This window comes from Lutjanus erythropterus, chromosome 2, assembly GCF_056507025.1.
Source record: "Lutjanus erythropterus isolate fLutEry1 chromosome 2, fLutEry1.hap2, whole genome shotgun sequence".
In the NCBI taxonomy this organism is placed as follows: domain Eukaryota; kingdom Metazoa; phylum Chordata; class Actinopteri; order Lutjaniformes; family Lutjanidae; genus Lutjanus; species Lutjanus erythropterus.
Genome location: NC_139318.1, coordinates 13,488,894 through 13,512,270, shown reverse-complemented (window position 1 = coordinate 13,512,270; position 23,377 = coordinate 13,488,894). Strand labels below are relative to the sequence as shown.

General features: G+C 39.8%; 2 protein-coding genes across 2 annotated transcripts; both read left to right on the top strand.

The window, feature by feature from the left end:
- The first annotated feature begins 104 nt into the window (after nucleotides 1–104).
- On the top strand, nucleotides 105–11,428 carry ttll3 (tubulin tyrosine ligase-like family, member 3). Its single transcript, XM_084728957.1, has 15 exons — nucleotides 105–831; nucleotides 1,481–1,617; nucleotides 2,698–2,784; nucleotides 2,882–2,985; nucleotides 3,083–3,254; nucleotides 3,351–3,403; nucleotides 4,341–4,469; nucleotides 4,555–4,669; nucleotides 6,412–6,507; nucleotides 6,587–6,782; nucleotides 6,880–7,028; nucleotides 7,565–7,808; nucleotides 8,453–8,712; nucleotides 10,394–10,569; nucleotides 10,672–11,428. The coding sequence occupies exons 2-15, from the start codon at nucleotides 1,518–1,520 to the stop codon at nucleotides 11,167–11,169; spliced, it is 2,379 nt and encodes a 792-aa protein (XP_084585083.1). The 5' UTR covers nucleotides 105–831; nucleotides 1,481–1,517; the 3' UTR covers nucleotides 11,170–11,428.
- Nucleotides 11,429–13,233: 1,805 nt separating this feature from the next.
- uqcrc1 (ubiquinol-cytochrome c reductase core protein 1) lies at nucleotides 13,234–21,508 on the top strand. The gene is made up of 13 exons (XM_084728945.1): nucleotides 13,234–13,392; nucleotides 15,249–15,389; nucleotides 15,548–15,634; nucleotides 16,533–16,662; nucleotides 17,893–18,091; nucleotides 18,346–18,425; nucleotides 18,532–18,647; nucleotides 19,378–19,521; nucleotides 20,031–20,191; nucleotides 20,273–20,358; nucleotides 20,544–20,632; nucleotides 20,774–20,849; nucleotides 20,942–21,508. Exons 1-13 carry the CDS (start codon nucleotides 13,330–13,332, stop codon nucleotides 21,004–21,006), a joined length of 1,437 nt encoding a protein of 478 aa, XP_084585071.1. The 5' UTR covers nucleotides 13,234–13,329; the 3' UTR covers nucleotides 21,007–21,508.
- The last annotated feature ends 1,869 nt before the right edge of the window (nucleotides 21,509–23,377 follow it).

The window sequence follows — 23,377 nt, the reverse complement described above, 5'->3', positions numbered from 1 at the left end:
CAACTGTGTGTATACGTTGCGTCTACAAGGGAGCCCTTGATTTGCGAAACTCTCGCGAGATCTTTACGCGTTGTCGCTTCACTGGGCACATTTAACCAACTGATTATGATTTATATTGCGACAAGGCAGTAATTAAAGATAGATGGGTAGATTTAGGGATAAAAACCAACTGGTAAGGATTAGGGAAAGACTCAAGTTTGGGTTGATATGCTCATTCTCGCGAGATCTTTCGCGGGTCTGGGGTTCCGTTCTAGACAAGACTCTCGACGTATGCCAAGATGGCCACAGAACAGAGATGATTCCGTTCTAAATGCTGCACAAACAAAAATAATTTTAAAATATTCCGTAAGAGTCTACGAAGAAATGGTTAATTCGATCTTTAACTCATCAGTGAACGTAGCATTAGCATAATGTGCATCTAAATCCCAGTATTCTTAAATTATACGTGATTTACAGCAGAATGTAATATCAAAAGTTGAAATGCAGAATCCATAACAGTTTAGCATATTCCACAAATCAACATTTGGATAAGTGGAGTAGAATATTTCCAAGGACACGCAGAGGATAAACAAACGGATTACTCTGTTGACATTTTATGATATGTTATTAACACATCAACATAAGCAACGCCTTGTTCGGGAATAAATTTTAAGGTTTTGTAACCTTGGCGACTATAGATAACATTGAAAACACTCTCACTGTCCGGTTGGTATTAGCCAGAAGCTATCCAGCGGTTACCATGGTAACAATAAACAGGTCGATAGTGCGGCGCACCGTGCGTTCCTCCGGTGAAACCAGCACCGAAGTTAATACACCTGTAGACCTCCGCAGGTAAGGAGAACAAACACTGAACCACGACACGGACGCTTTGCTTAAAGAGAGATTTACTGTAACACATAAAATCGCAGTACAGAATGACAATGATCATCTTTGGTAGTGTCAACCTGTACTTACTTTGCCAATAACTCTTTAAAAAGAGACAATGAGAAGGTTCTCGTTTATTTTAGAGAACATGTGGTGCTAAGTAAACAAATAACGCCTTATAACTTGTGGTGGCTTTATTGCAAAAATTGCATAGTCAAATAGTTTGTGTGTGGTGTACACACAGGCTGTGTTTTCTACAGAAAATAATAGGATTACAATGGGCATTTCTGTTGTACTGTTGATATGTGTCCAGTTTTGGACCTCTGTTGAACAGGTAACTGAAGGAAATCAAACTGAGTATCAAACCCTGCCTGTCTGAGGTGTTAGCTACGCTCAAACCTGACAGGTGTAGCCAAGCTGTCTCCTGCACAGCAATTTGACCCACTTTATAGTCCACTGCACTTGGAGGGATCAACAAGTAGCCAGAGTTGTGTGACACTTGCAGTTGTTTACAGGATTTTAATCACTGTATTTGTGCACATTATTTGTGTAACATTTATGCATATTTACACTGTATGACTGTTACCCTCTAAATGCTAGACTGTGTCCACTGCAGCAGTTCGTGCCTGACCAAACCATGAAGCAAAGCAAGAATGAGAGTGGATGTTAGTATGGAGGCCACCATGTCCAGACACTCAGCCCAGCTGGGACACCAGGCTACTGATAGACGCTGTGCACCATGCCCAGACAGTGGTGAGAGACAGAAAGGAACACTGTTAATATCTGAACCTCCCAAGGACCATACAAGTAATAGTGGAAATCCTTAAGGTGTATTTTCTTCAAAGGTTCTTCCTGTTTTCATCCTCTACTACCAAATTGGCTGGCAATTCTTATATCACTAACACTTGCCATATTTTAAATTCGGACCAGATAAGAAACACACAAAATGCTTATTTCTCATCTATATGTCAAACTATTATTTTTTGTCTTCATAGTGTCAAAATAATACAGATTGGGCCTTTAATATATTATAACTTGCTGATGAGGGATCCATTTCTACACTGAAACATGACAAACTGTATCACTTCACACCTCCGGAGAACTTGTCCTTGGCGTTCATAGAGTCTTCTTATAGATCACAAATGCTGAATTATTCATGAGGTCACCCTCCGGACAGGTGGCCAAATGTTTGAACTCAGAGGCTGTGTATTAATGTTTCATGACTTTGCTCTTTTTGGCTCCAGGTTGAAGATGTCAAGCCTTCAGTTTTAGTTACAGCGTGCTTAGCTTTGTCATGGTAAACCTACTGTGTATAATCTATGTATAATCAATGTGCTATTGTATTTGGTTTATGTATTTACATGCACTGCATATTGTATTCATCAGCTAATTTTTGGACTTTTCTCAAGGATGAGTTGATTAGATTTTTGAAGTCAAAGGTCAAAGTTCAAGGTCACTGTGACCTCAACTGTCCCCTTTTCATGAACACAGTTGGAGGGAATCTCTTCAGATTTGGCACAAACTTCCACTTGGACTCAAGAATGAACTGTTTAGATTTTGGTCAAGGTCACTGTGAACTCAGGTCCATCATCAGGTCAGGTCCAGAACACCTTGAGGGAATTTTCTTTAACTTATTTAACTTATTGGGACTTAATGACAAACTGACAAGAATTTCAAGGTCAAATGTCATGGTCATTGTGACCTCGCAAACATGTTTGTGGACTTAACTCATGGATTTATACACTAATTATGACATAATTTCACACAAATATTGGCCATTTCACTGATGTAATATGTATGACAGAGTGCTCCTGTTGTTAACCGTTACCGCAGGTGAAACAAAAGGCCAATCCAAAGATCAGAAGGTCACACCTGTGGTCCGGAGATGCAGCCAAAGTGAAGGCAAAATCCCGCAAACAAGTAAGTAAACCCTGCAAGTAAACAGCCAATACTATTGTAGCATTAACTCTTACAGCAGCAGTTTGTAAGTGTGCGCATGTGTGTCTGTGTTTGACAGCGACACCACCTGAAGGCAAAGTTCGACGCAGTTTTGTCAGCCTACCTGTCCTTAATGCTGAAAGACTGAGAACAGCCAAAGCATTTGTGGACAAAGCTGTCAAGGTGAGTTACATTATTGGACATATTCAAAACATTTCCATGGTCACATTCATTTCTGAAAGTTGTCCATCATGTCTGTGTCCCCTTTCTGTCCACTCAGATGCACAAAGTGTTCTCTATCCAGGGCCCTTACCCTGTAATCAGGGCAGCGTTGAGGGCCAGAGGTTGGGTTGAGCAGCGTATGCACCGCCCAAACCACCATGCTCACTGGCGTCACAGCGATGAGGGCAGAGCCAGCTCTAATGATGCTGGCGATAGTGATGATGATGACGGTGAGCTAGATGGAAGTGTGACTGTTTGAGACATCATATTGCTATTATTACTGAGTGTGGACATCTGTCCGTTTTAACATTTTTCCTTCTTCTCAGAAACAAACGATGTGGAAAAAGAGCAGGACCAAGATGGACTGTATGATCTCATGGTAAAAAATACATTTTAAGGGATAGTTAAGACTGTTTGAAGTGAGGTTGTATGAGGTACTTATACATAGTCGGTGCATTATCTACAGTACATGGCGATTACCATGCCTGAAGCAGAGAGGGGCATCAGCACGGAAGCTAATCAAGGTGAGCCAATAAAGGTATTTTAGCCACTTACAATGGATTTACTTAAACATATCCATATCAGTGCTCTATTTAGAATATGTTCACCTCTTTACTTTGCAATCAGACAGCCTTTTCCAATGGGAAACTGCCGTTATATTAGCTCCAACCAACCAAACTCCATGGGCGAAATCAGTAATTTTACCTTTTACAAAAATTGCTGGTCTACCACTGCTTCAGTCAAGTAGTGTGTCACTTCTGTCTTTTAAACAGATAGTTCACATTTGCCAAAGTCACACAGGAGCCCAAACAAAGTGAAAACTCCTGTGTCCTGCGTGATAAAATCATTGATTTTGCTTATGAAGTTTGGTTGGTTTGGAGATGGTGATATTTGGCTTATTTGGCTGACGACAAAATAAAGCAGTGAAAATATTCTAAATATAGCATTCACTCAAACTGATTTTTTAGGTAGACCCTTTTTAAGTGGCTAAAACACCTTTTGCTGCTGACCCCAGCACAGCAGTACATTGCTTAGTTTACATGCTCATCGGTGTCTCTGCTTCTCCAGACTGGAGGCGTGTTGACCAGCATCTACTGTAAGTAATTCACTGACTATCTAGAAATGTCTTACACAACCCCACATCAAATAATCTGAACTATCCCTTTAAGGTTGTGTGCTAACATGAGGTTAAAGTGAACATCAAGTGAAAAGTTGTTGCTTTCCTTGATAACCATGCTGGAAATTTAAAGTTTGCACGAGCAAAGTTCAACAGATTTTCCAGATTCACCTCTCATCCCCTCCCTCTTCTCATACAGTCTCGCCTGGTGCGGAATGAAATGGTTTATTTCTATTGGACAAACCGAAGAGATGCCATCAACACCAACAACTTGCAAAAAGAACAGATCATCAATCATTTTGCAAAAGCAGGCAGCTTCGCCACCAAAGTACGCTTATACGTTGTTATTACTTCTTACAGTAACAGTTGTCTCCTGTTACACCCACCATCAATATTTGTCTTTTGTTCATCAGGTGGGGTTGTGTGTGAACCTGAGGAACCTGCACTGGTTTGATTCAGCTGACCCGGACACCTTCTTCCCCCGCTGTTACAGACTAGGAGCACAGGATGAGAAGCATGCTTTCATAGGTTAAATCTGACTTTAAAGTCCATCAAACTAGATACAGTGAACAATAAAAAAAAAACTTTTGTTTCTACTTAAATAAAGGTTATTGCCTTAAAATTGGACCAAATTTGAAAAGTCTAGTTGAGGTAATTCTATAGTGATTCAAAACAAATAAACAGTTCTTGTCAAATAGACTATCTTAAAGGGATAGGTCACCCAAAAATGCAAATTCAGTCATTATCTACTTGCCTTCATGCTAAATGAAGGTCGGGTTTAGTTCTTTTAGTCCACCAAACCCTGCTGGAGTTTCACAGGAAAACAGCGTTGCAGAATCTCCCAAACAATTGAAGTGAATGGTGACCAGTTTTCAAATGCAAACAACAGCCAAAAAACATGAAAAGCCTCCATACTGTTCATGTGGGGTTATCCAAGGCTGTTCATGCACACCCAGTTCAGACGGTGTGCATGCAAACATAAATGTGGCTCCACACTAAGGATCTACAGTGAAGATTTAGGCTTAAAACATGGTGGAAATAATGTCTTTCAAGTCGACTTGGCATGTCGGGGCTTTAGGAGACTTGGATTACACCAGATGAGCAGTATGGAGGCATTTTATGTTTTTTTGGCTGTTTTTTCTTTTTTTTTCTGTTTGAAAACTGGTCACCATTCAGTCTCATTGTTTGGGAGATTCTGCAACACTGTTTTCCTGTGAAAATGCAGCAGTGTTTTGTGGACTAAAAAAACTAAACCTTAACTTCAGTCAGCATGAGGGTGAGTAGATAATGATCGAATTTTCATTTTAGGATGAACTATCCCTTTAAACTAAGGGTGGGCAATTATTTTTCATGGGGGGCACATGGGAAATTGATCAGGCTGCGTGGGCCAGACATAAATGATATAAGGTCCTAATAATGGCCAAATCTCTAATAATGGAATGGTCCACGTTTACTGCTCCTCACCCTTTCTCAATTGCCATGTGATGAATTGTGGGCTAATATTTTGTTGGTAATGTCCAAAACTTGATGTTTTACAGTGTACCATGCGTGCTGCATACAGATTGCAGTGACAGTAGCAGCAAAAGTAGAAGAAGAACAACATAAACTACATTATCATTACCAAAGATCATAGCACTGGCGCCTTTCAAAATTAAGGTCTGATGACAGTTGCAAAATGGTGCTGACTGTCTTTGCTAGATTTTTAATATTTGATGCTTCCATGATGAATTTGTGGGCCACACGAAACCTTTCAGTGGGCTCCCAGGCCACATCTTGCCCAGGTCTGCTTTAAACCTAAGATAATAAATTGAACCAATGACTCTTCAGTCACACTTTTTCTTTTATATTTTCTCAGTTTGAAAAGTCAGTGAATTTCTCTCAGTGAATCTATTACATTTTAAGGGTGCAGATGATTTCAAGACTAACCTGAATCATGGTTTGCCATGCTTTCACTATTATGAAAATGTTGAGTATTATGAAAAGAGGAGTTTTCACTCTGAAACAATGCATGCTGGGAAGTATGATAATAATGCTGATCATGCTTCTTGATTGAGCTGATTGAACTCTGTACAAGGCATTCGTTCAAATTATCATTTAAAATACTCCAAGTTAGACTTCAAGTTAGAAGAACTCATTCTACATTTAAGTTTAATTAACTTGAATAAATAAAACTAAATTCATGTGAGGCTGTTTGTAAGTTCAAGCATCATCCTACTTTCATTCATAGAGAAAGCTTAGAATACTTGTCTCTGTCTCTGTCCTTTGTGTAGAAGACTACAGGAGGACAGCCTGCACCAGTCTTTTGAAGTACATTGTGGAGAAGGAGCAGGGTGTCCAGGGACAGAGAATGAGCCACCGCATTCAGGGTATGAGCATCTCTAACCTGACTGTGTATACTCAGTGTTTAGATAAATTATGAGAGACATGACTTTCTTGCTTCAACAGCAGATCAGAGGAAACAAAGCAAACGGCCATCTAGATCAGTGGTCTCCTCCCAAGTGATTGACATCGCACTCAAAGTGTGCCAAGAGTTCCTGGAGAGTCTGGAGTATGGTGACATAGACATAAGCTTGGAGACATCACAAACACTAACAAAGGAGGAGTGGGCAGAGTTCATTGACAATTACTTCTTTGTTGTTCAGTGAGTACAGAGTATAAGAGGTGAAGGGAAACTGGCAAACCAAAGTGCTCCTCGGTATCTCACCGCAGTCCCTCCATCCCTCTGTTTCCTTGCTCAGTGAAGGAGCAGAGATCGAGGACAGTGATCGCTTTGTGACCTGCTGTAAAGCCGTGCTACAGAAACTGGTGGAGGTCAGTCCTCAGCTGGACATAGACGGCGTGCACAACATCTGGATCATCAAACCTGGAGCTAAGTCCAGGGGCAGAGGTCAGCAGTTAGACACTATCACTGTCACTACATAATATTGAGTGTGCTGTACCAACAACGATTAAGTTAATCTAGGACTAGTACAAATCAGAGTTTAGTTAAACTAGGTTTAAAATGAGTTAATCCAGATTTAAAATTAAGGAGAACTCTGTTGCACAATAAACCCTAACCCTAAAAAAATAAAATGTTGTATTGCTTGCTAGCTAGCTAAAAAGTAAAGAAAACATTAAATTGTTTGCTAACCAACAAAATAGTTAGTTAGCCTACTCACGATGGCTCGGCCAAGAATTATTTTGCTGTTGCTGGAGCTTAAAGTTTTAGTGCAACAGAATTAAGTTTCATTTTAGTTTAGAGTAAAAACTAAACTGTAGTTTGAATATAATTTTTATTAATTCTAAGATAAAGCTAAAGGTTTGGTGCAGCATCATTTTAAGTTAGACCATAATTTAATCAAGTTTAAAAATGAATCATTGGTGGTGTAACCCAGCCGTAATATCAGCCCTAATCTTGGCTGACCTGACACACCTGCCTTCTAGGTATCAAATGCGCCAAGCATCTGGACCAGATCCTCAAGCTGGTGGACAGTGATCCAAACCTGATCAAGGAGAGCAAGTGGGTCGTGCAGAAGTACGTGGAGCGCCCCTTGCTGATCTATGGCACCAAATTTGACGTGCGCCAGTGGTTCCTGGTCACCGATTGGAACCCTCTGACCGTGTGGTTCTACAGGAAGTGCTACTTGCGCTTTTCGACACAGCCTTACTCACTAGATACACTGGACAGGTAAGACAGTGATACATAATAAAGGAATGGTGGGAAACTTAAAGACAGAAGCAGATGTGAAACCAGATGAATGTTAAATTTGAAAAAGGGGAAGTGAGAGAAAGCTTGTCATTTTTGGCGGGAGATCTGATTTTGTGTTAATGCATGGGTTGAAAATAGCTGTTCTCCTCTGGGTATAGCCAAATATTTGTGTGATTGCTGTTTTCTAGATATTAGTAACATTCAAATGAACTCCAAAACTGCAAGCTGCCTCTAAAACACCTGCTGCCTGGCACTTACAGTATTTAAGTTCCTACATTTTAAGAAACAAATGAGAAATAAGCAAAGTAAGTACTATAAAAAATAACTTTAATACTCACTATAAGCACTTAACCTACTCACACTCTCTACTTTCTTAGTTAATTTCTTATTACCTGGTATAATAATATTGCATGCCAGATTACTCATATCTAAATCTGAAATTCATGATCATATTTTTGTGTTTTTATACCTGTTACTAAAGGTGTCTTCGTATCATGTAAATATTACCTTAGCCAAAGACAATGTAGTCCAGAACTAGTTTGAGGGCAAAATGGAGAGCAGACTCAATATACTTTTGTCCATTCCCTATCATTGATTTCCTCTCATTTGTCTTTCCAATCCAGCTCTGTCCACCTGTGCAATCACTCCATCCAGAAGCACCTGAGACCCTCCCAACAACGCCATCGAGGTATTCCAGCAGACAACATGTGGTCGGATGACCAGTTTCAGACATTTCTGTCAAGCCAGGGCCGGGAAGCTCAATGGCACAACGTGGTAGTCCCGGGGATGAAGAAGGCTGTGATCCATGCGTTACAGACAACACAGGATCTGATAGAGTCACGCAAAAACACATTTGAACTCTACGGAGCCGACTTCATCTTAGGTAGGATTTGATCATTGTAAATGACATTCTATGTTACTTATCATGTTATATTGCCTATTTCCATATGCATCAACTTATATTGGTGTTTTTTTTTATTTTTACTGTGTTTTACATTTTTTATGTGCCTTTACTATAAGAACAAAAGGAAGTTCATCACCACTTAGAATGAGTTGCACAAACAAAATTAAGTTAATCTAAGATAAATTTTAATTCTTTAAAATGAATGAATCCACAATTAAAAATCAACCTCTGTTAGTAAATTCAAGTTTATTGATGTAAACTCAAAGTTTAATTCATTAGGAGATGCTTGCTTACCCAAATTAAAATAAATTAATAATCAGGACCTAGTAGGTATAAAAGAGGAGTAAAACTGTTAACTTTTATCTGTCTGTAGTTCTGTAGCAAAATGTTAGCGTTTACTTGCAATTCAAAAAGTTAAGAAAGCGTTAAATTGTTTTGTAGCTTGCTAAAAAGTTAATAAAACTAGATCGTATTGTAGCTGGCTAAAAATGTAACAAAATGTTATACTGTCCACTCGCTAGCTAAAAAGTTAACAAAACGCTGGGATGTCTGCTAGGTAGCTAAGTCAGTTAGCCTAGTTTGCTTATTCATGATGGTTCAGCAGAGAAACTATAATTTCTCTGCCTTTGACAAAAATATAATTGAAGATAACAGAAAATTGAAAAATGGACAACAGCACAGAAAGGAACAAAGGAAATTGACTAGCAGTAACTGGAGAGAAACAGAGAGACAGAGATGCCACACGAAACTCAATTGGGTTAAGCAGGTCTGTCACTTGAAGGGATCGTTCACCCTAAAATCAAAAATACCATGGCCTGTGGTGCTATTTATCCCTCTAGACTTTTTTGGTGTGAGTTGTGGTGCTCAAAACACACACACACACACACACACACACACACACACACACACACACACACAAATTGAAAAATTCTAAACCAGTGTCTCTCTTAGTGTCCAAAAGCCACTCAAGAAAGCCCACACACCTTGTTGTGAGCAGTTTCATGAAAGCACTACTTTCTCTCTTCAGTAGAATCTGCGGGAAATACCTTGTTTCTATTAGAGACATGAAACTGCTCATGACAAGGTCTGTGGATTATCTTACCCATGTCACCATAACCATGTCATGATTTTTGTAAAGAGACACTGGTTTTGAATTTTTCAAATGTATTTTTTGGAACTTTGAGCACAAAAGCTGAGGGCCATTTAGTTACATTATATTCAATAAAAGGCAAACATCTCTATGACCCATACTCTGTAACTCACACCAAAACAGTCCAGAGGGATAAATAGCACTATATGCTAGAGTAAAAATACGTATTTTTTGTTTTTGGTTGAACTGTCCCTTTAACTTTATCGGAGGATCTTGATTATTTCACACAATCCATCTCAAAGAAAGGCAGCCACTTTGACCTGATATTTGACTGAAGTGTCAACTTGTTCCAATTAACTTCCATATTCAGCAGAATTAGATTTAATTTTGGTTTAGAATAAAAACTGAACTGAGGTTTAAAATTAAGTTTAAATGTAATCTTTCACTATTTAAGCTAGTCTAAAAGTTTGGTGCAACATAACTTCAAGTTCATCTACAATTTAACCTGGTTTAAAAATTAATCCTTGTTGGTTCAGCCCAGCCTTAGCTATTTTGTTTTGCGTTTCTTAGGTCATGACCTCCGTCCATGGCTGATAGAAATCAATGCCAGTCCCACTATGGCTCCCTCTACCCCTGTGACAGCCGGTCTCTGCACTGCTGTGCAGGAAGACACACTACGAGTTGTCCTGGACCGCAGAGCAGGCCGCACTGCAGGGACTGGAGACTTTGAGCTCATATATAAGCAGGTAAGAAATAGTTTCCCTTCCTTTCAAGACATAGTGAACATTTAAGTGACTCAAATCATGAGGGTGATATATAGTACTTCAGGGGTCACTTTTTGTCTCTAGGCAGCAGTAGAAGTGCCACAGTATGTTGGAGTCAACCTACTTGTTGAGGGCTTCCAGATCAAATGCCCGTGCCCACTTCCTCCACTGAGGTCCTTCAACCATTCAGCACCAAAACACCGGGGTCCCACCAAGGAGAAGGAACCTGTTGCAGAAAAAGTAAAGCCTCTACCTAAGCTGTTGTTGAAGAGTGCAAAGACCTGTCACAAAAACGCTAGCAGTGTGGTTCCGCCACCTCCTCTTCTTCCTCCTGAGCCACCTGTGACCATCATTTCTAAGTCTGTCACACTTCACCTGCCATTGACTATGAAGACTGTCCACCTGCCCTTACGTGAACAGTCTGACTCTGTATTTTTGTCGAAGAGGAGAGCAAAGGTATCAAAATCCTGCTCAGAGAAAGACCAACCATGTACTGCAGAGGAGCACCAAAGTCCTTTGCGTCTGGAAATTACTGTCCCAAAGGGGTCCAGACCAGCAGGCACCAGCACCGTGAGTGCCTAAAAAACCTTCAAAGGACGGTTTGACCAAATCATTCACATGCTCCTACAGATCAAACTGACCTTTTGCAGGGGTTTTGGGCTTACTTCATAATAAAGTCAAAATTTAATAATTACCAAGCCTTGTTTTTCACTCACTACTTTCTTTTTTAAAAATACAGATGAAGTATTAGACCGTTTTCTTCTCAGCAGCCATTAAATCCATTAAACAGCAGGATAAACACAGTTGTGACCAGTGATACTAATTAAGGTTCCATTCAGGTCAAACAGACTCAAGCATGTTGTGCATGTTGCCTCATGGACCTTAATCAGTATCATTGATGAACACCTGTGTTACTACCACTACTACTACTACTTTTGGTAGAAAGTAGTTCCACCACACGTTCACAGTGAAGTGTGTGGATAATCCACAGTATTGTATAGTTCTTGGTGTGGACAGCCCTAAACAAGGGTCCAGACTCTGCCATCAACTTTAGTTAGAACAATTTTTCAGAGCTATATTTTTATAGTTATAGTTAAAGCTCTTGTTGTGGACAGTCGTCAACAGGGAATGTTCCTGTTTATTTTCTTAAATGTTATTTTTTTTAATGCCGTGAGCATCAAAAAACATCAAAAACAAAATTCCCTCCATTGTGCTGCTGAGCTAAAAATCTTGCCAATTAAAAACAAACTGCATGGTTTTGTGATTTGATTGGAATGAAGGTGAACTGCTGAACTTAATCACCATTGTACCTACAAGTAATGAACTAATGAACATCAGGTGTGACTGATTGCGCCACCTACAGAACTCTGGTGAGTACACAGGAAACACCACCAGCTGTGGAAGGCAGAAATAAAACTTCTACTCTTGTGTTCCATTAATAAACCAAAATTGTTCGTTTCAACATGACAGGACATAACCTGATAACCTGTCCATTTTGGACATCCTACTGTGTTTATATACACAGATGACTGAAAATGGCCATTTTTAACAATGCCTCTTAACATGTTGATTTAAAATGTGCTGTTAACATATTCATGCACAGGTCAGCCCAGAATCATCTCAATATAATGGGACCAAATGGCATGTGGCTTGTTTTAGTCAGATCACCCCCCAAAAATTGGAAAAATTCAAAACCAGCGTCTCCTTCAAAAAATCATGACACCGTTACTCAAGATAATCCACAGACCTTGTTGAGAGTAGTTTCATGTAGGAACTACTTTCTCTCTGCAGTAGAATCTGAAGGAACTACTTTAGAATCTACCAGAACATAATACTGAAGAGAAGGGCCAGCATCTCCAAAATTGAAACTCACACCAGAAAAATCTAGATGGATAAGCAGCACTTACAGGCCAGAGGAAAAATATGTATTTTTGATTTTGGGGTGAACAGTCCCATTAAGAAATAATACTGATTGAACATTGTTGACATCTGCATCTTTGCTGGCCACTTTCTGAGAAAAGAAAATGTAGCTTGTGTACAAGATATACTAGACGTATTCATTTAATGTGGCATCTTCACCAAAATGCCCACTAGATGGCGGTATTAGAGCACAGATGGCAACTTCTTGAATTTTGAGTAGCTCGTGGGAAAGAAAAAATGGGTTCTGCAAGCCTTTGATTTCAATGTAAAACGTGTAAAGGTTCTTTTTTGGTTAATGCTATCAATATTTACTTTACTTAATTGATTAATTAACCACATTTATAGAGGCAGTAGCCTATTCTGATCGCTATTTCCTACCTTACAATAAAATACCAATCAGTGTGTAGAAATATCAAAGTTAAGTGAACCTTTCTAGAGTACTTTCTAGAGTAGTGTTTGGGGGTTCTTCTTTCCTATGCGATAATTTATATATACATATATATATATATATATATATATATATATATATATATATATATATATATATATATATATATATATACATATATATATATATATATATATATTATTTGTAATTATTTGTAGTATAGTCTCAGTTTTCTTTAAGATGCTCCTCCACTCGCCTTAAGAAAAAAACAAGAAGAGAGATAATACTGACTCTCACCCTCAGTAACACAAACTGAACAGTTGGTGGCGATAATACATAGTTGATGCGGTAATACACACGTTACGTGACAACGAAGAAGAGTCGCTACACGGCAGCAGCTGACCCTCCTCTACCTTCTGTAACCGAGCTGAGAAATGGCGGCGTCCGTGTGCCGAGTTGGGAGCACTGTGGGTCGAGCCCTTGCCAAAAACCGCAGTGTAAGTATAGATTTAAAGACTTAGCAGAAATTATTTTCGTAAAGCGAAATGTCTAAGCGGGATAACTGTACTGCTCTTGTTTTGAAAATAATGGAAGGGGATTGGCTGAACAGGCTAACGTGCTAACTAGCTAACTGCACTGCCCGCAGTTCAGAAGAGGGAGCGTTAGCTAACCGGTTAGCATTAGCTAGATAGCAAGCACTGGATGCAAGGTCACCTGTTAAATTAGGAAGTACGCATTGTAACGACCACTAAACGTGTGGCGGCTACTTTATACGCGTGCTATTCAGAACAACTGGTCATCGTTTTAGTCGTCTTTGACCACTCACAAGGTCAGCAGCTGTAGTGTTTGTCACTTGTCCTCACTTGCCCTCATACCGCGGCTAAGCATTCTTGCTAGCAGCGGTAGCAGCACGGTGACTTTGGAAAGACGGGTGCTGACAGTGACAATCCTGTACTTTTAATGAGGTGATCGTCAAAATGTTTGATTGCAGAAAAGGTACTTTTATACCATATCGAACAATAGCGTGAAAATTGCACAGTGACGCTGCTTTTTAGATCATGGGTGAAACAGCTCTGACCAATGTGCACTTATATATTAGTTATTAGTTTTGTTATAATCCTGAAATAATAGATCAACGTGTCATTTTACCGTTATAATAAATAGTCATGTCATCATAGGTTGTTCTCAGAAGTGGCCATAATTCAGAACATTGGAAATGTAGTTCCAAGAGGACGCCTTTAACCTTAATTTGCAATGTGATGGATATGTTAAACTGGACAATCTGAATAGAACTGATAAATACTGATTTTGTCCTCTGGTTGTGTCTATTTATAGTCATTTCATTAGTGGTTAATAGAAGGTGACAGTGGTATCAATGTCAGCTGTCAGCCTTAACTGTAGATGTTGTCCGATGCCAAACATTCCTACTCTTGCTTTGCATGTGACTGTATCAACAAGACTTGAGTACAGTCTGACTCAGGTAATGGATCCCACAAGTCTCCTGTTACCTGATCATTGCATTCAGCTTGTCAGTGATACAGTAGAGAGAATATGTGTCTCTAATCAAAGGAGTGCAGTCCTTTTCTAAGTTTGTTTTTTTTTATAACAGAAAACGTGTTGAAAATTTCAATCTGCATCACATCTATTACATAGTAATCTATTACATAGTAATAGATGTGACAGAAAAGGTGTCAGAAAAGTTACCACAGGGATAACTGGCTTGTGGCGGACCGCTTGGCCGCCACAAGCCAGTTATCCCTGTGGTAACTTTTCTGATACCTCCTGCTTAAAACCCAAAAAGTCAGAAGGATCGTGAGGCACATCTATTACATAGTAATAGACAAAGCATGTGCAGTATAAAAGAGTCAGACTTTGCTAAAATGCAGTAATTTATAATTTTTGAGATATCCTCCTAACTAACAGATTATTAACTCACTACATGATATGGTAGGGGAAAAATCATATTGTGATTATTTTGACAGAATGCAATATGATTCACAATGAGTAGAATGGTAATTTTTCATTACAGTGTTATTTTTTTACACTGCACTTGGCCATATTGCAGTTTCAATAATATTTTGATTAATTGTACAGTCCTAACCTGAAACAGACTTTTTTTGTTAGGTAAGAAAAATAATAACAAACAGCTGAGCCATCTAGCAAGCTACAGCTTATGTCAGAATACTCTCAAATTTGCCACATAGAGTTAATTAGTAATGTGCAAAATATTTGTTATCCAAATATATATAAAACATGGTTATCCAGTATGTTAAATGGAACATAAATTCCTGATTAATAGCCATTGTAAATGTATGGGATTTTAAAATGACTCTTGGTGTATTTGACCCTCTAGCCCATCCTCTTGTCTCTGAGGCGTGGACAGGCTTCAGTCAGCTATGCCCAGAGTCTGGTGGGAGCCCCTGAAACTCGCCTCACTGCCCTGGACAATGGCCTGAGGGTTGCATCTGAGGAGACTGGACATGCCACGTGCACTGTAAGGAGACGGTAATAGGTGGTCTACTTACAACCAAGTAGGAGGTTGTTGTAGCCCATTATGAATGTAGCATTTCACTGCCATTGATTGGTGTGTGATAAATGAGAGTTGAAGTTCAACATTTCCCCTGTTCTTCACATATCTCTTCCCTATGGTAGGTTGGCCTGTGGATCAGTGCTGGCAGTCGCTATGAGAGTGAGAAAAACAATGGAGCAGGCTTCTTCCTGGAGCACATGGCTTTTAAGGTAACCTTTAGTAGACTTGATGATTTTAAAGGTACCCAGTGGAGTTTTCCTGTAAGCAAATAATAGTTGGGTTTACTCACTAATGCTGCCTTCAAATGGAAATTGTGAGCTTGTGGTTACGACATGGGAAGTTTTGTACACAATATGCTGGCATTCGAGTTCTCAAGTTCTGAGATCACTGAGGCTAAGAAACGGCATGGACATCTAAACAGTCAATGTCTAGAAGCCACCAAGGCTAACATTTTAGCAAGCCAGCAAGCTGGTAATGTGATGCAGGAAATGCAGAGGCATAATGAAAAAATGAGCCAGGTGGGAATATCAACATTTTCCTCAGATATGTTTTATGAAGACAAACCCTATTTGATTAAAATTAATAGTAAGACAAAGTATTTTTACTCAACATCCATTGAAAAATGAACTTTCATGGCCTCCACCATTTCTGAAAACATTAACAAACATGTCACAACTGCTGAAGTTTGAGATCTCAAAAAAAATGTCCAGGTCATTAATACCACAAGTAGTAGGCGTTCATATGGAATTTTCTTGTGAACACGGTAAACACACCCCATTTGAAGGCAGCATATAACACACTGTGTTTACCCTGAGGTCTAACAAACACACACATTGCACAGGTTTCTTCTTCTCTGCCTTTGTTAGCACATTACCATCATCTGTACATCAGTTGAATGGTGTGAAACCATTAGCAGCACTGTATGTGTCATCACCTGTGTGCACATGCATGAGTCAAATAAAACGAGGACGCCTTGGTCTATAGTGTTGTGAGAGGTCAAAAATTCCTCATGGTACTTTTAAGTCTCCCATGGAAATTATATCTACCTGTTAGACAAACATTGCCATTATGCAGTTCCATCCATTCACCTTTCTTCTTTTTCCGCAGGGAACAAAGAAGCACCCTCAGACAGCCCTGGAGCAGCAGGTGGAGTCTATGGGAGCTCACCTGAGCGCCTACACCTCCAGGGAGCACACTGCATACTACATGAAGACCCTGTCCAAAGACCTGCCCAAAGGTAAGATGAACAGCTTTACAAGCAGTGAAAAAAACTGATTATCCACTAGTTTTAGTAATAATGTTTATGACCTAAAGTTTTAATAATAACTTGAGAGACGTTGTTAAATCAGTGCCATTCGTGTGTTTAAGGTGAAAGTGTTAACTGCTTGTTATAAACTGTTTGTATGGAGGGTTTGAAATTAACACTCACCAAGCAACTACTGAACTAAATAGTGCACAGGTTTCATAGCTTTTTCATAGCCCCCCCCCCCCCCCCCCACACACACACACACACACACACACACATATACACATACATAGCAGCTGCAGCTAATGTTAGCACACTAGTATCTAAACAGTGTAACTTAAGACTTAACTGCAAAACGTTGTGAGGCATCAACAACTACATCAGTATGTTCAGGTGATTAATTGGCTTGTGGGAGAAGTTTTTGTTGGAGATAACTGGGCTGTTTACTGTGATAACTGTCCTGGTTGGCTTAGCATTTTACAAGCATTAGCCAACACTCAGCCACTGGCTGCACATGACACTCCCTACCAGTGTATTTAGTACGCACAGTGTGAGTTTTAGTAGTATGTCTGAAACCTTTGAATGAAACCAATGTGTATGAAGTGCAGACTATCAATGGGGAAATATTACAGTATGAAGCACAGCAGTGGTAACGATGACAACAGTATAACAGAAATGATATCCATGTGTTTCCATAAACAGCGACATAAACAACAGCATTGCCTTGTTGACTGACTGACTAGCTGCGGGTTGAAACAAGAGAGAGAAAGGAATTTTACTTTATGTGGTGTGTAAGATGCTCCAAATGAAATAACCGAAATAAAAGCAGTTTTGAAATTGATAAGTTTAGACTTTTTTTTTTTTTTTTTTTTTTTTGGTGTGTGTGTGTGTGTGTGTATATATATATAAAAGACAGAGAGTAAAGTACCAAAAAACAGGTACCGGTACTGTATCAGTTCAAATGTGAACGGTACCCAGCTCGACTCACTATGTATTTATGGTGTGTGATACAAAAATGATGTATGTATATATTCTGTCATCTACCAGACATTTGGCTGGTGAGCAGAAAAGTTCATTTTGGACCCTGTTTACATGTCTGATGGCCAGTCACTTAGCCTAATACTGTATTGTGTAATAATAAGACCTTCACTGTTTCTTAGCACAAAGTGCGAACATATCCTCTCTTAGTTGTGAACAATCATTTTTCCTGTGTTTTCCCAGCTGTAGAGCTGCTGTCAGAGGTGGTGCAGAGCTGCTCGCTGAATGAGGCAGAGATCGAACAGCAGAGGGGTGTGGTGCTGCGTGAGCTAGAGGAAGTCGGGGGTAACCTCCAGGATGTGTGCCTGGACCTGCTGCACGCCACAGCCTTCCAGGGCACACCTCTCGGACACAGTGTGCTGGGACCCTCTAACAATGCCAGGCAGGAGAATTTGCATGCTCGCACACACTTTTAAATATTTCTCAGAATCTCTTTCATCAAAGTTTCACTGCTGTCAAAACAGTGCAGTGATAATTAAAGGTTGTGGTTAATTCTGACATCAAAAGTAGCACAGTATTGTTCACAACACTTATAATTTAACTCATCACTTTGCATTTCCTTTCAGTACATTTCTTCTGTAGTATGTTATGCACTGTCATGTGAGTTAGCATCAATATTGTATTCAAATCTCGCAGGACTCTGACCCGCCAGGACCTTGTGGATTACATCAACAGCCACTACAAAGCCCCTCGCATGGTGCTGGCTGCTGCTGGAGGTAGGTCTTCTTCTCTTCCTCCTAACACACAGTCTGAGGAGGTACACAGTGAATTTCTACATTTCCTCAAACATCTCTGTGTTCATGTGATGTGTTTTATCTGCAGGTGTGAACCATGAGGAGTTAGTCGGGTTGGCCAAAACTCACTTCAGTGGAGTGTCTTTTGAGTATGAGGGAGATGCCGTCCCTGTGTTGTCACCCTGCAGATTTACAGGCAGTGAGGTGAGAGGTGTTGAGAGTGATTCGCAGGAGTATTTTTATTTGTTTTGTGGGCTTTATTACATGCAGAGGTGTTGACATGAGTCACAGACTCAACTCGACAATATCAAAAATGACTTACAATAGCATCCAATCAAGAACTAAACATTAAGGAATGCCAGTTGGAAAAAACTATACTAAAGATAATTTTGTTTGCTGACAACAATGTGTTGATCAACAAAAAACAAACTGCAGTATGCAAAACGTGTGTGGCAAATACAGGTGGAGATGAAACAACTTCCAGCTTCTTTTGACATTTGAAGTTGCACAAAGAACGGAAAGTTGAGGATAATATAAACATAGTTCGTGAACTAATGCTTAGTAATTTAAGATTAAAAGCTACATAACTTTGTAAATCAGTGAGGTGGGAAAGTCTGTTACATTATGACTTCTTTAGGACATGAAACTTTAGATTTAGGACTTGGGACTTGACTCACACCTACTTTGACATGTAGTGCAAAAACTTGAGTTAGTTGTGACTTACAATGACTTGGTCCCACCTCTGATTACATGAAGTCTTATTCCACTGCTTTTCTACGCAGTCATTAGATTTTTAATACATTGTCAATACAAGTTTGAGAAGTTGTACAAAATTTCATTTTTTATCTATTACAGAGTAATGCAGCAGGTACAGACTCATTTCAGGTCAGATATCTATTTGAGGTTGACGCGTTCCTTTCTTGCCTCTCCTCAGATCCGTATGCGTGATGATGGTTTGCCTCTGGCGCACATTGCCATCGCTGTGGAGGGGGCCAGTGCTGCTAGCCCAGACATTGTGCCACTCATGGTGGCCAACTCCATCATCGGCAGCTTTGACCTCACTTATGGTGGTGGAAAGGTTGGTGACATTTGCTTTTGTACAAGCACGTTTTTGTTTATACAGTTTAAAAAAAGGCAGCAAAGATGAAATTGCCAACTGTAATCAGTACCACCTAAGTTAAAGTAATCTTGGTGGTTAAATATTGTCCCCTTTAAGCTTTGCCCACTTGAGGTTGTTGATGTCTTGAGTGGCCATTATTGAGGGGTAAAATAGGATCCTCTCTGAAAAGCTGGGCCAGGGGACTCACCCCTGCCTCTGGACCTGTCGGGAGGAACAAGATCTGAAATATACAATATTTTACAGTCTTTTTGTTTTATTATTATTATTATTTTTTTAATTTACTATGATGCTAAAAAGTATTTATGTAAAAAAGTTTATTGTTATATTCCGTATGTGTGTTGGATTATGATAAAAACCTCATCTTCATTATCATTATATCACCACCACAGATATGGTAGTGTGATTATATTCTTGCTTTGATTATGAAGAGTAGATTAACACCATCTGTTTCTTCCTCTGACCTGCAGCATCTGAGCAGCCGTCTGGCTCGCCTGGCCGTGGAGGAGAACCTGTGTCACAGCTTCCAGGCCTTCCACTCCTCCTACAGCGATACCGGCCTGCTGGGCATTCACTTTGTGACTGATAAGCATTACATCGAAGACATGATGCACTGGGCCCAGAACGCCTGGTCAGTAATGACTCAACACAATGTATTGTTGTAAAACAGTACACACGTAATATTGTTTCCTTCACTCTCTTCTCCTTGCAGGATGAACTTGTGCACCACAGTGACGGAGAGTGACGTAGCCAGAGGCAAAAACGCTCTGAAGGCCAGCCTGGTCGGACAGCTTAATGGTACATAATGTGTTCATCATACATTTAAACAAACATACTTTTTTTTTCTCCCAGAACTTGATGCATATTGTGTGTTTTTTTTTTTAAATAATTAGATAATAATAATTTAATTTTTGATTTCATACTTGTATGGTCTAATATGAACTTCCTCATGTCACAAGTCAACACACCTGTTTGTCTTTCAGGAACAACACCTATTTGTGACGACATTGGCAGACACATCCTGAACTACGGGCGGCGTATTCCTCTGGCAGAGTGGGACGCTCGGATCGATGTGAGTTGACACAGATATGCTCCCAACTGTTTCTACAATTGGAAGACAGAAATCGATTGCATGGAGCAGTGTCTTTTCAAAAGTGTTCTAGCCTGTCTACAGGACATAAATTCTGACTTCCCTCCACATTTCTCCTATCAGGCCGTGACCCCCAGGGTGGTGCGTGACATCTGCTCCAAATATATCTATGATAAGTGTCCTGCTGTGGCAGCTGTCGGTGAGTTCTTTGTGGTTTTGGTCCTTTCTGTGGCAACGTCATGGCCCATGCTGTAATTTTCCTAATCTGTCCCTCCTGCTTCTCTCCTCCAGGCCCCGTTGAGCAGCTACCCGACTACAACAGAATGCGCAGTGCCATGTACTGGCTGAGGTTTTAAGATAAATTGTTGTTTTGCTCCGAGTGTCCCACGTTTGCTCCTAATCTCCATCCTCGACTTCACCCTGCTTTCCTCCCGTCATCACTGCGAGAGTGAACACTTGAGGATTGTCCACATGTTGGCTTGACAGCACAGGCAGCCATCCATCCTCTCTCCTCTTCCCTCTCCCCGCCTCCCTCTCTTATCCCGCCCACTGATCACTCTTAGTTAGCCATGAGGGAGGTGGCAAGTCTGCGCAGTGCGAGTGTTGAAATAACACATCCGTTACCTCTTGATTGTATGTCACAGGTCCTCATCACCAGGTACTGTTTTGGAGAGGGGAGGGGAGAGATGGTGGGCCGTAATATTAAATTGTCATCTACTTGACTCAGTACAACCAGTACTGAATACAACCAGTTTGGAGCAAGAGTATATTTATAATTTCTGTAAGATTTGTTTCTGTCCTCTATTGTACATAACAGAAGCTCTCATTCCGACAAAATAAAAATACTGTAAAATATCAGGCCGGTGTAGTTTGTCTCTTTCATATGTGTGACAGTATGTGGTGTGGGTTGGAAATTTTTGGCATTTTTCTTACCTAATAATTGAACACATTAAACAATCAATTAATCATTAATAAGATACAAAATGTACATCTCTTTCTCAATTCAAGTTTTTAATTTTCTTATTATCATTATCAGCACTTACGTAATGTGAAACATTTCATGAAGTACAAAAGGCATAAACAAATAGTCTGGAAATAAATTAGGGACATTACAGCAGAACTGTAAACTAAGGTGTATTATTTCCCACTGTTAGACCCTTACTGACTTTAAAATCAAATACTCATACCTGCTACCTACAATTTAAAATCAATCTGTGAACCAGACCTACCCAAGTAGTAAAGAAAAGGCCATAATTCTAAAAGTAGAGCAATAGTTTGTATATGTGTGACTGTGCATATAAATAGTAATGCTGTAGGCAGATAATGTGATTTGATCTAAGACGTAGGCAACGGTCTAGAAGTAGCAGATACGTGATTAACTTCAGTTTACAGTACAGTTCTGTTGTAATGTGACCCAAATTACCTTCTAATAAAGCTCTAATACTGTAGAATAAAGAACATATTTCCAGTTTTTGTCTGATTTGATACAGAGTATGGCTTGTTATATGTTCAGTGTGACCATTTTGTAGGCCCCTGATTTTTGAAAGCTCTGACACACAATGCCTTCTCCATACATTTCTTCAATTACTACCACGACTGCAAGCCATAGGACTTCTCACTGTAGTGGTTCCTCTGTTTTCCAGAAAGCATCATGTGGTAACATATTGATGAGCACAGCTGTTCCTTCATTTTACTCCTAAAAGCATGTATTTTGCCACTGTTAATAATATCTTTTCAGTGTTTGCTCTTGTCCTTTGTGAGTCTATACTTAGTATTACCAATTGCTACAGCGTGATCATTTAGAATTGAACCATATTGCAAATTTAAACATGCAGAACAATCAGATTGATGTCACTGTTCACAGTAATCAGAGGCTCTCTGATAGACACAGTTTATCATATGGAGAATCTACGTCAGGAGGCTGTTTCAATAATCATGCAGGACCTGTTGTGATACATACAGTATATTGAATCATAGAGATGATATCATCTCAGATTCATGTGTAGTCCTGCGTCATGCTGGATCTGTGACAATGATGCGACTGGTATACAACCCAGGACATCTGCTGGCTACTGGGTGACATCTGTGTGACCCATGTTTGTTTATTTGACGTTAACTGAGACAACTCATATTCCCGAGGGCCCCGAGGGCCCAACTATTGTAATCAGGCTGTATTTGTATATTCATATCATTAGTCAGATGAGGATAAGTCCCTTGATGGGCTGGACTGGAGGTGACTCAGGAAACGAAGTAGGCTTGTTCAGTCTCCCTCCTGGGCCTGACAGCTCCTTCCTCCTTGTTCCTCTCCAGAGGGCTTCCTCTACGATCACTCCTCTGTCTAATACTCCTCCTTCTCCTCTACTCCTCTGTGTTCTGTAAATAGAAACATTTGTGTAATACATTATGTTCCCTTAAGTAGCAATAATACACAGTGTCCAGCACTGTGATGCAATTTGTCCATGTCATACCTGGCAAATGTTTCAGGATGTCACACAAGGAGACGCGTGCAAAGCTGTGATGGCTGTCATTACGCAAAATTAGAGGTTGACAGCACCAGTAAAAAGAGCCCATACTGATTATTGGATTTGCGGTCAAGTTAATCAAATTTCAACAATTTTAACCCAGCAAGCAAATTTTCATTACCTTTTATTATACTTGAAGCTACTGCAATAACTCTCATATTTTGTTGGTTTTGGCAGTCACTTTGGACAAAAGTGGTGGTGTTTC